This window comes from Crinia signifera, chromosome 3 (genome assembly GCF_055691185.1).
Source record: "Crinia signifera chromosome 3, ASM5569118v1, whole genome shotgun sequence".
Lineage (NCBI taxonomy): Eukaryota > Metazoa > Chordata > Amphibia > Anura > Myobatrachidae > Crinia > Crinia signifera.
Window position 1 is genome coordinate 66,582,461 of NC_139219.1, and position 16,728 is coordinate 66,599,188.

The following is a 16,728-nucleotide window of genomic DNA, read 5'->3' on the forward strand; positions in this document are numbered from 1 at the left end:
GGGTGGTCAGATGTTTTGCAATCGATGTGACTGGAATGTGTTGGCAGCATGCCTTTCCCTGACCTGACTCATGAAGTATCACCATTTCATACCTCCCAACTTTCTTTGCGCCGGACCCGGGACACAGCTGCTGCACGCCGGAAATTTCGGGGTGTGGCCTAATTCTGGGGCGTGGTCTATACTCCCCCCGTGAGGCCACGCCCCCATTTTGCCGCTATGGGGGCATGACCCAGAGTCTCTGCGAGCCTCTAGCCATGCCCCCAGCCCCCTGGCTGCGGGAATAGACGCTGTGCGCATGCGCACAGCGTTTATTCCCCACTGCTTAGCAGCCGACAGGGGGGACTCCCAACAGCCCCCCTCACCGCGGGACACTGCCGGCCGCGGGAGGGACAGCGGGACAGGCCCTGATAATCGGGACTGTCCCGCTGTAATCGGGACTATTGGGAGGTATGCCATTTATTGAGATAAAATGAGCCAGCCGGTCATGAACTTTAATTAGAAATTGAGGAACCAAAGAGAAATGTTTCTTCGGTCCAGATGTATCGAGTTTCAAAAAGTTTTAAAATGGAGTGAGATAAACAACCAGCCAATCAGCTCCTAACTGCCATGTCACAGGCTGGGTTTCAAAAATGACAGGGAGCCAATTGGTTGGTTGTTTATTGGTTGTTTATCACTCTCCATTTTATAACTTTTTGAAGCTTGATACATCTGGCCCTCAGTCAATAAAGTTATGAATCCATGCCACAATTTCTTTTGAACCACAGATCCTGCTCATACTGTATATTCCCTGTTATAATTTCTGTTTATTATGCAATTAATGTTTATAGATATGTGTCTGAAAATATCTGACAGTCCTATTTCCTCATAGGTCATGCAGCACTGGAAAACGATACAAAAGCCTTCATGTAAAATGTGTAAACCATACAGGGATGAGCAGGTTGGAATACTAGGATTTCAGACCTGTTCGCGAGGCTGCATGTACCCGAAGCCTAGCACCACCCGCCACCCCCCCCCCCCCCCCCAACCCTAAAACACCCCCCCCACACACTTTAAATGTTGCCAAAAAAAGTCTCTGGCGACCCCCCCCCCCCCAACAATCTGGACGGATGCTATGCCGTGCTCACACCCCGGGGTCCAGCCACCAGTGTGGGCTGTGCATTCTATGATGTACAGGAGGAGGTTGGTCACTAAGGACAGATGAAGCATACAGCGCAGTGTGCAGCTGTGACATAAGGCAAGCTGACAGGGGGCGAGGTGACTGTATCAAGAGGGTGACATGGCGGGGTGCGAGGTGATGGGGAGTGAGCTGACAGAGGGGAGAGGGGGTTAGTTGATGGGGGTGAGGTGACAGGTGGAAAAGGAGAGGGTGGGGAGAGGAGGCAGGTCTCATTCTCACCATGATCGGTGGGTCTCCCGTTTCCCGGCGTCAGTCTCAACGCTTTCCTAATCCCTGGTTCCCTGGCCGCTGCTGCTCTCCTCGGTCTCAGGCCGCCACTGCTCTCCTGCTCCTTGCTCCCAGACCCCGCGTATTGCTGCCGTGTGAAATGTGAAGAAGACTCACAAGTCAATCGGAGATCGTTGATCAACAGCCAATCAGGATCAGGATGCCTGATTGGCTGCGGAGCTATGAGCTTCTATTGGCTTACCGACAGTGCCAAACTTTAAAAGTAATGGAGATGTCAGTCAGTTTCTATTTATTGCGGCTGACAGAGCGACCTGATCCCAGCGGGGCCTTACTCAGTGTACATGGGTAATGGTCAGACTGGCCCTGTCCTGGGCCCCTGTGGTGCCGGCTCCCCCCCTGCCACCGCTAGGGCTGCGAAGCCCTAGTTACGCCACTGATGCCCAGTATGAGCTACATCTACCATATTTCTAAAAATGCAAAGCAGGTTGAGCAGCTGTCTTGAAGTGCATGGGGGGGGGGGGGGGGGGTAATGTAATAATGTAATTTGCTCAATTTGCTGATAATCATTGGGAGAAAGGAGCAGTAGTCCAATATGAATTGCCATAGCTCGCATCCTGATTGTTCAGTGTTTTGAATACAAATTGTTGGAAGCAAAAAGCATTTTAAGCCTCAAATTGCTTAATTTTAAATCCGACAGCTCGGCTCCTAAAGTGTCCGGCGGTCTGCGGTCAGCTTGAACTGGAGGCCACAAATGGACCTTATTACTCTCCTCCTGGGAATTGTAGTTTAGGAAGAGCCGGACAGGCAGGAATTGCCGAAGTCTGCTATAATGCAATGTGTTTGTGGAATGTTATAAGTTTGGATAATGCGGTTGTCTGGAGCATTCCTGTCTATTTTCAGCACATCCTTATTGGCAAATTGAATGTGCGTCTGGTCTCTATTTGCACAACATATTATGACAAGTGCCGGCTGTCTACGCTTGATGACAGTTATTGCATAGTAAATGACTGTTAGCAGGTAATAGCGGTTTGGGGACTGGGAAATTCCAGTTTCCACATACACATTTATTTAATATAAAATGTCCAGGGTAGGCAGAGCTTAGGGGGGATGTATCATCAATATATCCTCTGCAATATATTATGTGAATGAATCACAGTTCTATAAGGAAAAACACCTGCATAAAGGCCCTTATTCAAGTTCACTCGCAAAGGCAAATTCCTTCTCAAATGGACAAAACCATGTGCACTGCAGGGGGGCAGATGTAACATGTGCAGAGAGAATTAGATTTGGGTGAGTTATTTTGTTTCTGTGCAGGGAAAATACTGACTGCTTTATTTTTGCACTGCAATATATCAGTTTAAAGTAAAACCCCACCCAAATCTAACTCTCTCTGCACATGTTACATCTGCCCCACCTGCACTGCATATGGTTTTGTCCATTTGAGAAGGAATTTACCTCTGCGAGTGAACCAGAATAAGGCCCAAAATGTATTATGTGTGTGTATAGTGTGTAGGAGCCTAGGAGTGGAAAATAATCCCAGGAAGCATATTCCTTGGTATGTGTTGTTTACTAGACCCACTGGGGTCCGTGATGACTGTAACCCTACCCATAATGCTCTCCGTTCTAAAGTGTCTGGTCTGGCAGGAAGGGTAATGGTGATGTTTATCTTAACTTCTAATAGTGGAAAGGAATTAACACCTTCTTGTTAAACTGGCCAAATGTTGAGACTGATGGTTGAGCCTAGGGACGCAGTTATTGTGAGAAATGTCCATACAGTATAGGCCCCACCGGATCTGTCAAGATATGACTGAGAAATAGGGGCCTGATTCAGACCTGTTCGCTAGGCTGTGTATACTTGCAGCCTAGCGAACAGGTCAGCACCACTCCGCCGACAACACATCCCCTCGAATGCGGCCGAAGGGGAGAGAAAATGCTCTCCCCTTTGGAAATAAGTCATTCTAAACTGACTTTTATTTCTGCTACAGATCGTCGAAAAAGGGGGCGGGTGCTGACGTCATGTGATGTCAGCCACCAGCCATGAGCTGGCATCGACTCGTCTGCATTCCCAGGGGAACGCCCATAAAATGCTGGGGGTTCCCCTGTTCCAGCCTTCTGTCCACCCCCTCTGCTAAAAATGGGCTGGCGACTGTGAAACTCACCATAGCCGTTCGCTCCCAGGGTTTGCGCAAACCCCCCACCATCGGACACGGGGCCAAATTTGAACACGAACGAACATGTCTGAATGGGCCGCTAAGTGTTTTTTATTTATTTTTTAAAGCTCTTTTTGTACACAAAGTAGATGAGCAGTTCAGATTTACTGGGTTCTTTTGTACATGCCAGCACCAGATCAGATATATCTTGTTGGCTGGCGCAGGATATATTGCTCTTCATTTACAGTACACTAATTAATACCCCTTTTACACCAAGGAATAACCCAGGTTGGACCCAGTTCCGACCCAGGTCAGCGTTGGTGTAAAAGGGGCCAACCCAGGTCCAGTAACACCGGTCTTCTAACCAGGTCCTGACCAGGGTTGAACACTGGTTGGACCTGGGTCGTGGGCAGTATAAATGGTCCCAACCCAGGTTGGGACATCCTGATAGTGCTGAAAGGATACCAGAAGTGCTGGAAGTCTTTCCACAGTGCGCTGCAGTGTCAAAAGACAGCAGCCAGGAAGGATACAGGCAGTGCACACAGAAATCATAATTCAATGCAGTATCATTTTTGGGGGGGGGGGGGGGGGAACTGGGACAGCACATGGGAGATTCGGTCTGCTGCTGCAGGAGAAGGGGCTGGGGAGAGCACATGGGTGATGCTGCACTTTTATACTGCTATGTGTGCTTGAGCACTGAATATAACTTTCTGAAAAATATTTTACAAAATAAACATTATTTTTCAATGCTAAATTGTCATGTCTTTTAATTTTTATTTTGAATCATTGAGGGAAGGTTGGCTAGCAGTTTATCAGTCCTAAAATGGACATTTTTAATGTCATCCATAGGGGAAAGCAGGGCTGACCCAGGTTCAGTGTAAACGGCGCAGACCTGGGTCCGACCTGGGCCACAGTGCTGTGTAAATGGGGTATGAAGCTGGGTCCAACCCTGGAAACTCCCGTGTTCAAAGACCTGGGTCCGACCAGGGATTTTGGTGTAAAAGGGGTATAAGCCGGAAGTGGTGTACCGACTTTCTATACTACCTCTTTCAGGCTAAAAACCTGGCTCCAAACTGCATGGTTTCAAGCAGGATGGATCCAGGTTATTGATGGGTCATCTCTGTAAGATCACATCATCTCCAAGCCCCAGCAATCTGCTTCTCTGTTCATTTTTGCATGACCCAGGTTGGATAACTAGGTTGCAGGTTCACACTGCAGACTACCTGGTTGCCACCTGTGTAGCAGACCTGAGACACATAAATCAGATAGATCCTTTCACACCAAGCCATGACCTGGGTAATATGCCAGGTCAAAAGGAGGAGAGTGATAAACAACCAGCCAATCAGCTCCTATCTGAGATTTTTTAAACCCAGCCTGTAACATGACAGGTAGGAGCTGATTGGCTGGTTGTTGATCACTCTCCATTTTATCACTTTTTTCAAGCTTGAGACATCTGGCCCTCAGGGCTAGATGTCTCAAGCTTCAAAAAGTGATAAAAGGGAGAGTGATAAACAACCAGCTCCTACCTGTCATGTTACAGGCTAGGTTTGAAAAATCTCCATTTTATCACTGTGCGAAAGGCGTATAAGTCTCCTTCATCTATAGATCTTGTTAGAGCTTGACACTTTTAAGGCCCCATGCAGTAGTCTGACTTGTCGGACCCAATTTCACCTGAGCTCCTCCGGCAGAGCTCACTTTTGATTTGACACTTGATGTGCCAATTTTTACATGCGATTTATCACAAGTAAATACTCCCAGGTAGGGAACTGCGGCAGACAGGAGATTAAAAAAAAATAAAAAAAAAATAGGATTTTAATACCTACCGGTAAATCCTTTTCTCGGAGTTCTTATGGGATACAGGGAAGTCGTTCATAACGATGGGGAAAAGAGGGTTTCCGTAGAAGACAGGCACTATAAAAATTTATACAGGGTGTACTGGCTCCTCCCCTCTGTTCCCCTCCCTCTAGCCAGTTAATAGAAACTGTGCCGAAGGAAAAGAACAATATGAGAGGAATATGTGTAATATTTAACGTGGTGAGATTCATCCACCACACCCAGACATAACTTTCAACATACAGAGACCACTATAGCGACCACAGAACACGTGGAAGTCTCAGGGCCTTAATAATATGTCAACTATTGACAACATTTGTAAAACTTTGTGTCCCAACTGGGACAATTTGATAAGAAATGTCACCTAAGTGACAACATAAACTCGTGAACAGCTAAGGTACACGATGTAAACAATAAAGGTTACCCTTGTAACCTTTACCCTCATGACCGCCAGGAACACAGGGTAATGAAAGGACCCAGTATTGGTCCACGGCTCACCAGAGTGACTAAGGCAAAACTCCGCACAGAGGCGGGCGCCCTGTATCCCATAAGAACTCCGAGAAAAGGATTTACCGGTAGGTATTAAAATCCTATTTTCTCTTACATTCTTATGGGATACAGGGAAGTCGTTCATAACGATGGGAATATACCAAAGACATCAGAACGGGCGGGATTGTGCGGAGATTGCCGCAGCACCACTTGCCCAAACTGAGTATCTTCAGTGGCCAAAGCATCAAATTTGTAAAACTTGACAAAAGTGTGTTGGCCTGACCATGTAGCGGCTCTACACAATTGTAATGCCGACACTCCTCGGGTAGCCGCCCAGGAAGTCCCCACTGAACGAGTTGAGTGGGCTTTCACCCCAGCAGGCATAGGAAGCTTCGCCACCACATAAGCCTGTTTAATGGTTGCACAGATCCAGCGTGCAATAGACTGCTTGGAAGCAGGGCGCCCGATTTTTTGGGCATCGTATAAGACAAAAAGTCCTTCAGTCTTTCGAATTTTTGCCGTTCTCCGGATATACACACGGAGAACCCGAACCACATCCAAAGCTGTCGGCACCTCAGACTGAGGGCCACTAGCCGGAACCACAATTGGTTGGTTCACGTGGAACGCTGACACCACCTTGGGAAGAAAACGCGGATTAGTGCGTTATTCTGCCCTGTCTTCATAGAAGATCAGATAAGGGCTCTTGCAGGTTAACGCCCCCAGCTCAGAGACCCGCCTAGCTAAGGCTAATAAGACCACCGTCTTCCATGTAAGATATTTAAAATCTATTTCCTTCAGCGGTTCGAACCAGGAGGATCGTAGGAACGTCAGAACGACATCCAAGTCCCATGGTGGAGTAGGGGCCACAAAAGGAGGCTGTATATGCAAGACGCCTTGCAGAAACGTCTGCACTTCAGGTATATTAGCCAGCTTCTTTTGGAAAAAGACAGACAGTGCAGATACCTGCACTTTCAAGGAGCCTAAACGTAGGCCCAGATCCAAACCAGATTGAAGGAATCTGAGGAATCTTTCAAGTTTAAACTCCGCCGGGGCAAACTTCCCTTGTGCACACCATCCTACATATCTCCTCCAGATATGATGGTAATGTGCAGCCGTTACTGGCTTCCTAGCACTTGTCATGGTCTTGATGACTGATGTGTGAAATCCTTTCTCTGTTAGGATCTGCGCTCAACCTCCAGGCCGTCAAACGAAGCTGCTCTAAGGCCTGGAAGACGCACGGACCTTGCATGAGCAGGTCTCTTTGCAGAGGTAGACGCCACGAGTCCCTCGAAGACTTAGAAGATCTGGGTACCACGTCCTTCGTGGCCAGTCCGGAGCCACTAGAATGTCTTCGGCTCCGTCTCTCCTTATCTTCCTTAACACCCGAGCCACTAGGGGAATTGGTGGGAAGACATAAATCAGGCTGTTGAACGCCCACGGTATGGAGAGGCCCACCCCTGAACTAGACTAGTCAACTTATAAACCCGAACCGGTCATAGATAGTAATAGCAGACTGGATCCTCAGCTTGGTCAGTGAAATGCACAGAAGAATAGACTAGCCAATTCCAAAAGACATCCAAGCATATGATTATATGCATAATAATCACTTGAATCAGAGAGTAAATGTTTATAGATGAAGTGTGCATTTAAAATAAAAGTTCTAAAAACATCAACTAGATTTATCATGTTATCTTGACTGACTTTTGTGCTGCTTCTGGAATAATCAGGGGTGATGGCTCCTTTGGCACATAAACTCTTAATGCATTCTCGTTTTGGCAGGATTTCCTGGAAAGCTGCAGCAGGTACTTTAACAAATACAAATAGCACCAGTCACACTGCTTATGCGGCCTGTCACACAACATGATGGACCAGTGTGAACTTGCCCTAGCAAGATAGATCAGAGTATTCCATAAGATAACTCTCCTTGACCTTCACTTCTTCCCCTTTAATTGGTTTAACATTTGTCTCATTGTTACTAACAGTTACGCCTGTCATCTATAACGTTTGTTTCCTTCCCGAAGTAATAAAATGGATTATAGATCAAAGACTTCCCTGCGTTTGCTTCATGGAGTCCCCTATTTGAAAAGAAGCAGTGACATCACCGGGACCCACTGAACATGCAAGTCGTTGGCTATATAGACAAAATTGACCTGCATGTTCCGACAGGATTGGTATGGAATCCCGGCGGTCAAAGTCCCGACACCGGAAACCGCTGCAATGCCAACAGGGGGGGGGGGGGGGCATGGATCGCGGTAAGAAGCCCATAGGCTTCTGCAGGGATTACCTCTGCAGCGGTGACACTGCTGAGGGGGGACAGAACATTCAGAAATGCGGTAAAAACCCAGATAACGGGGGTTTTACCGCATTTCTGTGTTAGAGAATCACCCCCTATGTTTGTAAAGTGATATTTCAGCTATTTAATACCGTTTTGTAAAAAGTTTTATAATAAACACTTTTTAGCTGTCATTTTCGGGTTCAAAATCTCCTCTCCCATCAATGCAGCACCAGGTACCTGTCCACATCATTTACACCTTAGGGATGTATCCAATCTAGGATGTCCAGACAGAATCCCGGGCCGTTTTAATTTTTTCCAATTGTAACTCGACAGCCACAATTCAATATTCTGGCTGACGAGTATCCCGAAACTCCACAGATTGGCAAAAGCGGCTGCTAGTTGTTGAAAAACAGTTGTGAATTCGACAAACTGCAGCAGTTTCCGACAAAACAGATCCAACTTTTTTTTTTTTAAAGTCGATTCTGACATCCTTGATTGCCGTCGTTAACGGCAGCATTGAATAGGTGAGCTCCGATATTTCTCCAGATTGAATACCCCAATAAATGTACCTGCCCCACATCATTTCCACCTCTGTAGGTTTTTATATAACACCATCGGCACCTGCCATCCCCGTTGTACAACGCCATTGGCGTCTGCACAGCTATGCATGGTAAGGTGCGGCTGGAATGAGGAGAGAGACAGTGGAGACATAGAACATGACTTTTATGTCTTTCGCAGTTTATATTTGCTGGACATCCTTCCATTGTTGCTTTAAGAGAACTTTTGTAGGTATGCTAATGGCTGGTACTGAGCATATTTAAGGGCCCGCAGAATAACCTGATGATAAAATTTCTGTCAATATGCGTATACAAGGCAAAGAAGAAATCTCAAAACCTCAAAAATAAGTTCTCTGCAAAGTAATTAGAAGCCTCTAGGGACAGTTGGAAGAGGAAAATCAAGCTGAAATTTGGGAGAGATTTAATGAGATTATACATTTAGAGCTTTGAACTGATTACAGGGATGATAGCTGCGAGAGTAGGGAAGCAACCGTGGGAACTAAGCAAGGATTAATTCATTTCTGAGATGTTATTAACTAAATCAGAATCATTCAGCCTTAGGCAGACTGTGTGCAGAGAATCACCAGCTGTGATACACGTAGAGAACCTCAGGCAACGTACCAGCAATACTCAACTGCAGCTTTCTGCACACTCTGATCTGCATTTACTTGTATGAGTTCCCTGACAGGAATATGCTAATTCAACTGCAATTGTCAATTCAGGTATCATAGAAATAAGGTTTATCACTGTAACGGCAAACGTTAACGCAATATAAATACAGCCTGGCTGGCAAAGTTGCTGATGTGCTGCATGCCGCATGGGGTGATGTAATGAATGATGTAATGTACATCATATGAGGTTGCGATGAATCAAGGATCTCATTTGCATCCGCCACTCAGCGCAGCAGCATCTAGCAACGCCATATACATGAGAAAATAGCACAGGACAGCTCTCCCGATAAAAACTGTCCTGTGCAATACAAGATCTTGCAGGTGTATGACCCAGGAGTCCTTCTCTGCATGGATTGGATGACGTGCGTGCCGCAGGGGACACAGATGGCCATTCTGGAGCTTGGTGCATGTGAGAAATGCAGACAAAAAGACTGGTTTCTGCGGTGTGACTGTGTTTTTACCTTTGAACCATGCTGTCCATAGTGTTTACTACGCACAACCAAACATTGGGCCTGATTCAAACCTGTTCACTAGACTGCTTATGTTCGCAGCCTAGCGAACAGGTAAACACCACCCACCCCCTGCCCGCCTTCTGTTGTCCGAATTCGGGGCAGGTGGGTCATGTAACGTCTGTCGCATATTCGCTTATGCAAAAAACTCAGCCATTGGGCCCAAATATACGTCCCGCAACAAGCGGGTCTGAATCGGCCCGTACAGGAATAACGATTACTTGGATTCGCATGCTCAGTGCAATATATTGTGCTGCTGAATGGCAGATTGTGTATACACAGGCATGATATGTGTGTATCGTCACAAGATCTGCTTCAGTCTTCCTACTGTAGCTTCATTTGTATCTCACCACAAAACAAAATGTATCATTAAGTAGAGTTGACCAAAATGATTTCCTTTTATACTTGTACAGTATCTTAAACATTTTGCATGACTGGTATAGACAAGCTATCCAAAGCTAAGCGCCATATCCTATTACCCACAATCGCTGATGCCTTTACAAGCCGAGTCTTATTGGGGATCCGCATCTCAGACAGGCGGAATATAGTCACTAAGGGTGCGTACACACGGGTGCAATTTCAGCACATATCGCTGGGAATATGGTCGCTGAGCGACCATATTGCCAGTGATTTGTGTGTGCTGTCGGCGATGAATCGCCGGGTGCGCGCTCCCGTGTGCAGCCCCTGATGGTCGCTGGTCGCAGGAGCATGCTCCTGCGACCAGCGACTTCCCCCGGCGCTGAGCAGGAGGTCAGCGGAGATCAGCGGCAGAAGGATTCCCTTCTGCTGCTGCTCCCTCCTCCGTTCGGGTCTCTCTCGCCGCTGCTCCCTCCCTCCTCCGTTCGGGTCTTCCCCCCCACTGCGTGCTAGCAGCAAGCAGACGCTGCTGCTCCCCCCCCCCCCCGCCCCCTGACAGTAGCAGTGTCTCCTTTTCATCGCTGATGAAAAGGAGACACTGAGCAATATGATTGCTGGCAATATATTGCTAGCAATATATCGCTAGCAATCATATTGTACCATGTGTACACAGCAGAAAAGAAGCTCCATGTCCAGTCTTCTTCATATACCCCTTTCACCTTGCAAAAATAACCCGGGTTGTTGCCGGGTCGAACCGGGTCTCTGTGCTATGTGAAAGGGCCTTTTTCAATTTTCCGGGTCCAACAACCCAGCATTCCGACCCAGGTTCCAAGAAGGGTGAATCCCTTAACATTAACTTATAAATACCCACTAAATGCTCACAGTCTAACAAATACTATAACCGAATGGACCTGTACAAACAATTTCTGACAAGTGTTTGTTTTACTATCCATCAATTTCCACATTGCCTGCAGCATACAGAAGTATTGACGCTTTGTAAAAGGGGAACTCCCATTGTGTGTATAGTACAGTGTGTCACACGCTTCCAATACCCTGTTATAGTATGTTGTACGCTATGTTTTCATGTTTAGATTTAGATTGTGTTTGTTTGCAAGTTGTTACCCACAGACTTTTAAATGATTCTAAATGATGAATAGGATGCATCTGAAGAGACAAACGCAGTTTAATCAGGTTTCTTCTATCATAATGCACATGTCCATCTGGGGCTGTTGTTTCCTACAGTGGGAATATTATTTTTACAGCACATGTACCATAAAATACAGACAAATACAAACATACCACCATTGCAGTGGGTGGGGGTCGTGATCGAATCGCGATCACATCAGCGGCATTTTCGCGGCGTGTCGGTGGCGCCGTCAGCTCGTGAGCGGGTCGTACGTTCCTGTGGCGACCCGTTCACGAGCACCATCGTCCTGGTGTTTACCGGGCATTACTCTCCAAGGATAAGATACATTCAGCAAAGTACCAGAATTAATGCCTAGTTCCTGTGATAATAGTAGTATTGGCCCTTCTGTATTATCAGAATACATTTGACATTCTTCAAAGCTTTGCTATAGGTCTCTCCGGGGGTTATTTACTAACAAAGAGCAAATATGCTGTTATCCATAGACACCAATCAGGAATTTGCTTTCATTGTTTAACTTGTGCTAGCCTGACTGAACTTTGTTACTATAAAAACTGCATCTGTAATGATGGACAATCTTAGTAAATAACACCCCCGTGTGTTAAGCCTGGTACACACCAGAACGATCCTGATTGTTAGTAGATCGTTAGCAGATTGTGTGATGCTCGCACGATCTGTTGGAGCCACACAATCTGCTAACGATCTGCATCCAATCTGATCCAAATCCGATCTGAGTCTGTATCCAGTTGAATGGATCTTTTACAGATCCTCACTGCAGTAGGTAGGATCTGTAAAACGACCAAACGACAGCGGGGACGCGCATCGGATTGGAATCGGATCGGAATTGGACCTAAACATGCCCAATCTACATACAATCTGCATCCAATCGGTCGGAATTGGATCCAGATTGATGGAATTGAGCCCTAATCGTTCTGGTGTGTACCCCCCCTTACAGATACGTTCAGGGATAATGTCACCGAATAAATGTTTACATCAAATAATAAACTTATTTGCCCACGCTCCCCACATACTGTAACCAGTAGGTGCTACAGATATTCTATTGGTTTCCAGTAAGAGTTAACAAATTAATGTTTCAAACAGTGGGGCATATGTATTATCCTGCCCATAACGATTATAAAATAATGGGTTCTGCTTCTCCTGCATAACGAGGAGAAGCAGGCACCCTTTACAGCTGAATGTATTAACCCCCCTTTGCCGATAAGGAGATCCGTTATGTCCGGTGTCCATGGCTCTCCTTATTGGCGCCCCCGCAGTGCTGTGCATGCGCATTGTATTTAAAAAAAAAAAACTCCCGCAAGATCTAGCTATTATTGCGAGATCTCGTGCGCATCCCAGAGCCAGCAGCAGGGCTAGCATTGTCCCTGCAGTGGGGATAGGACAACGCTAGCCCTGAGCTGCTGAAGCGGCCGGGGAGGATAATGGGTGATGTTTGCCTAGGAGGCTGGTTATACATCACCCTAGCCGCTAATTGCTTGGAGGATTGCAGGGGACAGCCCGCCGAGCGTTATTCGGCAGGCTGTCCCTAGTGCATGTAAGGTACCAAAGAGAACTGCAGGATCATATTCTAAGGCAGCGGCTCTCAAACTGTGGGACCTGACCCCAAAGTGGGCCCCGACCTTCTCAGCATGGGGTCGCGACTCCATGTTGCTGACCATCAGGCTGATGACTTTTCTAATCTCAGGCCTGGTACACACCAGAACGATCCTGATTGTTAGTAGATCGTTAGCAGATTGTGTGATGCTCGCACGATCTGTTGGAGCACACAATCTGCTAACGATCTGCATCCAATCTGATCCCAATCCGATCTGAGTCTGTATCCAGTTGAATGGATCTTTTACAGATCCTCACTGCAGCAGGTAGGATCTGTAAAACGACCAAACGACAGCGGGGACGCGCATCGGATTGGAATCGGATCGGAATTGGACCTAAACATGCCCAATCTACATACAATCTGCATCCAATCGGTCGGAATTGGATCCAGATTGATGGAATTGAGCCCTAATCGTTCTGGTGTGTACCCCCCCTCAGTCAGTTGAATTGTCTGTTAATCTGTTGAATTGTCTGTTATTTTAGACTCCTCCACAATGCTGCCATGTATGTGCTGTCTGTCTGCTGACTACACATGTGATGTGATAACCTTCTGCATCAACTTGCTGGGGTCCTGTATTTATTTTTATTGTCTGATGGGGTCCCAGAGCAAAATAGTTTAAGGACCCCTGTTCGAAGGGATCCTAGCTACATGTCACCTCTAACCCCCACCCTTTCCCACCAAAAAGCCATCACAAATGCTAATAGGCAAACACATTAGGTTGCATGTACTAAAAGGGAAAATCTGACTAAATCTGTTTTCGGGCTTTGGCAGCATATTCCATATTTTCCTGGACACTGGGGCTTTGGTGTGGAGGGTAATGCCAGCATTTGCTGCTGTTACTCTGTAGACGCCTATGAGCTTCTTTCTGCATCCTTACTGAAGAGATCCAATCAGATCCTCGCCTGCGCCCACCAGGACCACTAAGATGCTATGAACTGCTTCTAGGGCTGAAACCCAGAAGTGTCAGCATCACAAGGCACAGCTGTTATCAGAAGAACTATCCTTAGCAATACTAATCACATATGTTTGAACATATGTGATTAGTATCAATAGTGTACATGGCAGGATATACAGGTCGAGTATCCCGTATCCGAATATCCGTTATCCGAATTATTCCGAAATACGGACATTCCAGAAAGTGAAATTTTTTTTTTTTTTTGCTAAAAACTCACTGGGGACATATGTAACAGCACTACTGGTGACATGATATGTAACTGGCACTATATATGTGCAAGACAATGATTGCTTGGCATTCAAATTCAGTGCTGAGATAGTACACACATTTTGTTTCACGTTTTGAAACCTTGTTTTTTGAACAAATAAAATATATTTGTGTGTATTTTATGTGGTAATAAAATATATTTGTGTGTATATTATGTGTTTATACAGCATAAATGCAAGATACTTCAAAATACATCATTGAAATATTAAAATATTCCGAAATACGGAATAATCCGTTATCCAAAATTCTCCTGGTCCCGAGCATTTTGGATACGGGATACTCAACCTGTACCGCAAATGGTTAGTACATCCCGCCTAATATATTTATCGGTAAAGTAACTAGTTCGTGTAGATTTTTTTTTTAAATTCACAATAAAAAAAAACATCCTACATATATATATATATATATATATATATATATATTATATATATATATATATATACACAGTGAGAATTATCTGTTCCTTTTAAATGCTATTAATATACTTGTATGGGTTGCTTATGTGGGTACGCATAACACAATGTTCACTAGAATTATGAAGTATGTAGCTCATGCTTCCTGTCAGTCATTGTGCAATAGTCTATAAGGGATGAATCAGAGCCTATATTTTATTTACAACATGATCACACCGAGGCATCAATCCTCATGATCAGACAGATCTCTACCTCAGAAGTGAAAAGTCACTTGCCAAGATCTGTACATCTGAAAAGCATAATGTCTTTCATCTCCAAGCTTCATAACCCTTCCACCTGTCCCTGACATTTACAGGGGTCTTATAGTATTGTTGCAGTGCAAAGAGTGGCTTTAACTGAAGCTAATGGGGCCTACACACATGCCGATTTTGTGCCATTTTCTAAGCGATTTAGCAAGGTCGCTTAGAAACTAAGCATACATCGGTGTGTGTGTGGGGGCTAAACCGATATAGATGCGCGGCCCCGTGCGTCTAAATCGCATTAAGATTAAGAATGAGCATGTCCCATCAATCTAGCAAAATCGTTTAGCAAGACCCTGCATATTGGGTGCCTTTTGCTTGAGAAGAACCTGGCATGCTTAAATCGCTAAGCAGAATAGCTGAGGCATATCGTTGACACATTTTGCACGTTCTAAGCAATATAGATGATTTTGTGCTCAAAGGAAATCTGCTATGCTAAATCTGGCATGCTATATCTCTGGCCAAAATCGGGATGTGTGTAGGCCCTATTAGTATACAGCAGCCACCACACTGCTGGTGTTACTTTTTCCAGTGATACAAAGTTTCTTGCTTATACAGTTTCCTGATTGGATTTTTCTGTTTTGCTGAAGTGGCCATAAAACAAGTTTACACAGATCATGTCTACCTTATAGTGCAACACGTCACCTTCATGTGCACAAACAGCAACTGCAGACACACACACAAGTCTATAGTAGAGTATCAGTGCACTGGAAAGATGCAACAAAAACTGGATCGCTCGTCAAGTTGTGGAACAATTAATAGCATGAATTACCCCAGTCACAGTCAGCTCAGTGCCAGAGATCACTCTGCAAAGTAACCCAACCCCTAGAGTGCTCTGCAGGCTAGGTCAGGAGAAGCAGCTTATCCACAGTAACACAAAGCCCGGCTGCCTGCACCTACTGTACCTTATACATAGTCATTGTCATTCTGCCCACATTTGCTGCTGCTGGGTGTTAGAATGAACAGTGCTCAGTGCACAAAGGCAGAACCACAGTAACTTACTGAGATTCTTAGTGATAATTGGGAAATTAGCTTAGATCTGGATATATGGAGTACAGTATGCCTGAGTACAATGCTGCTAAGAGTCACAGCCCACCAGACACTGATCACGGAAGCCGGTGTATGGTGGTGTGCCCAGTGCTATAGTGTGCCCACTGCCCAGTACTGCACAGCACAGTAATACGGTGTGCCCAGTGCTGCACAGTACTATGGTGTGCCCAGTTACTCCACATAACTATCATGTGCCCAATTGCTCCACATTACTTTGGTGTGCCCAGGTGCTGCACAGTACTATGCTGTGCCCAGTGCTGAATCTTACCTGCTGCCAGTTTGCCTCTTTACTCCTCCTGGGTTGCTCAGAAACGGTGGCAGCAGAAACTGCTGGTAGCCGGGGGATCCGACGTGCACTGTGTGCAGCAGCTGCTGAGAGTGGACCCAACAGGATGAAATGTCCCTCTCCCTTTCCAGACATTCATAAGGCAGCAGCAGCCAGTGTGAGGAGGGCAGGACGCATGTGCGAGTCTCTCCTCCTTCCCTCCCTCCCCCTACTGCATTACATACTGACTGCTATAACCCAGGGCAAGACAATGACAGTATAAGGAGGAGGCAGCAGGGTACTAGAGTTTACTAGGATAAAGAAAACATTTCCCTGTTGTTGTGATTTCCCCGGAAGTGCTGCTGCTGCTATCTCCACTCCAACCCCAGGGCTTGTCCTCAGTGCTATATCTGGTGGCTACTGTATGCTAAAGACTAATGGCAGGCCACTGCTGCAGCCCTCACCAGTTTTAATTTT

The 16,728-nt window shown here is 45.9% G+C and overlaps 1 protein-coding gene across 2 annotated transcripts in view; it reads right to left on the reverse strand.

Moving 5' to 3' along the window:
* RIN2 (Ras and Rab interactor 2) overlaps positions 1 to 16,423 on the reverse strand; it is a 179,554-nt gene extending 163,131 nt beyond the window's left edge. The window contains exon 1 of one of the 2 annotated variants that reach the window (XM_083175932.1): positions 16,255 to 16,423. In XM_083175932.1, the coding sequence (XP_083032058.1) occupies positions 16,255 to 16,407 (153 nt within the window). In that variant the 5' untranslated portion in view covers positions 16,408 to 16,423. The remainder of the gene's footprint in view (positions 1 to 16,254) is intronic. The other variant, XM_083175933.1, reaches the window with a different exon arrangement.
* Positions 16,424 to 16,728: the final 305 nt, after the last annotated feature.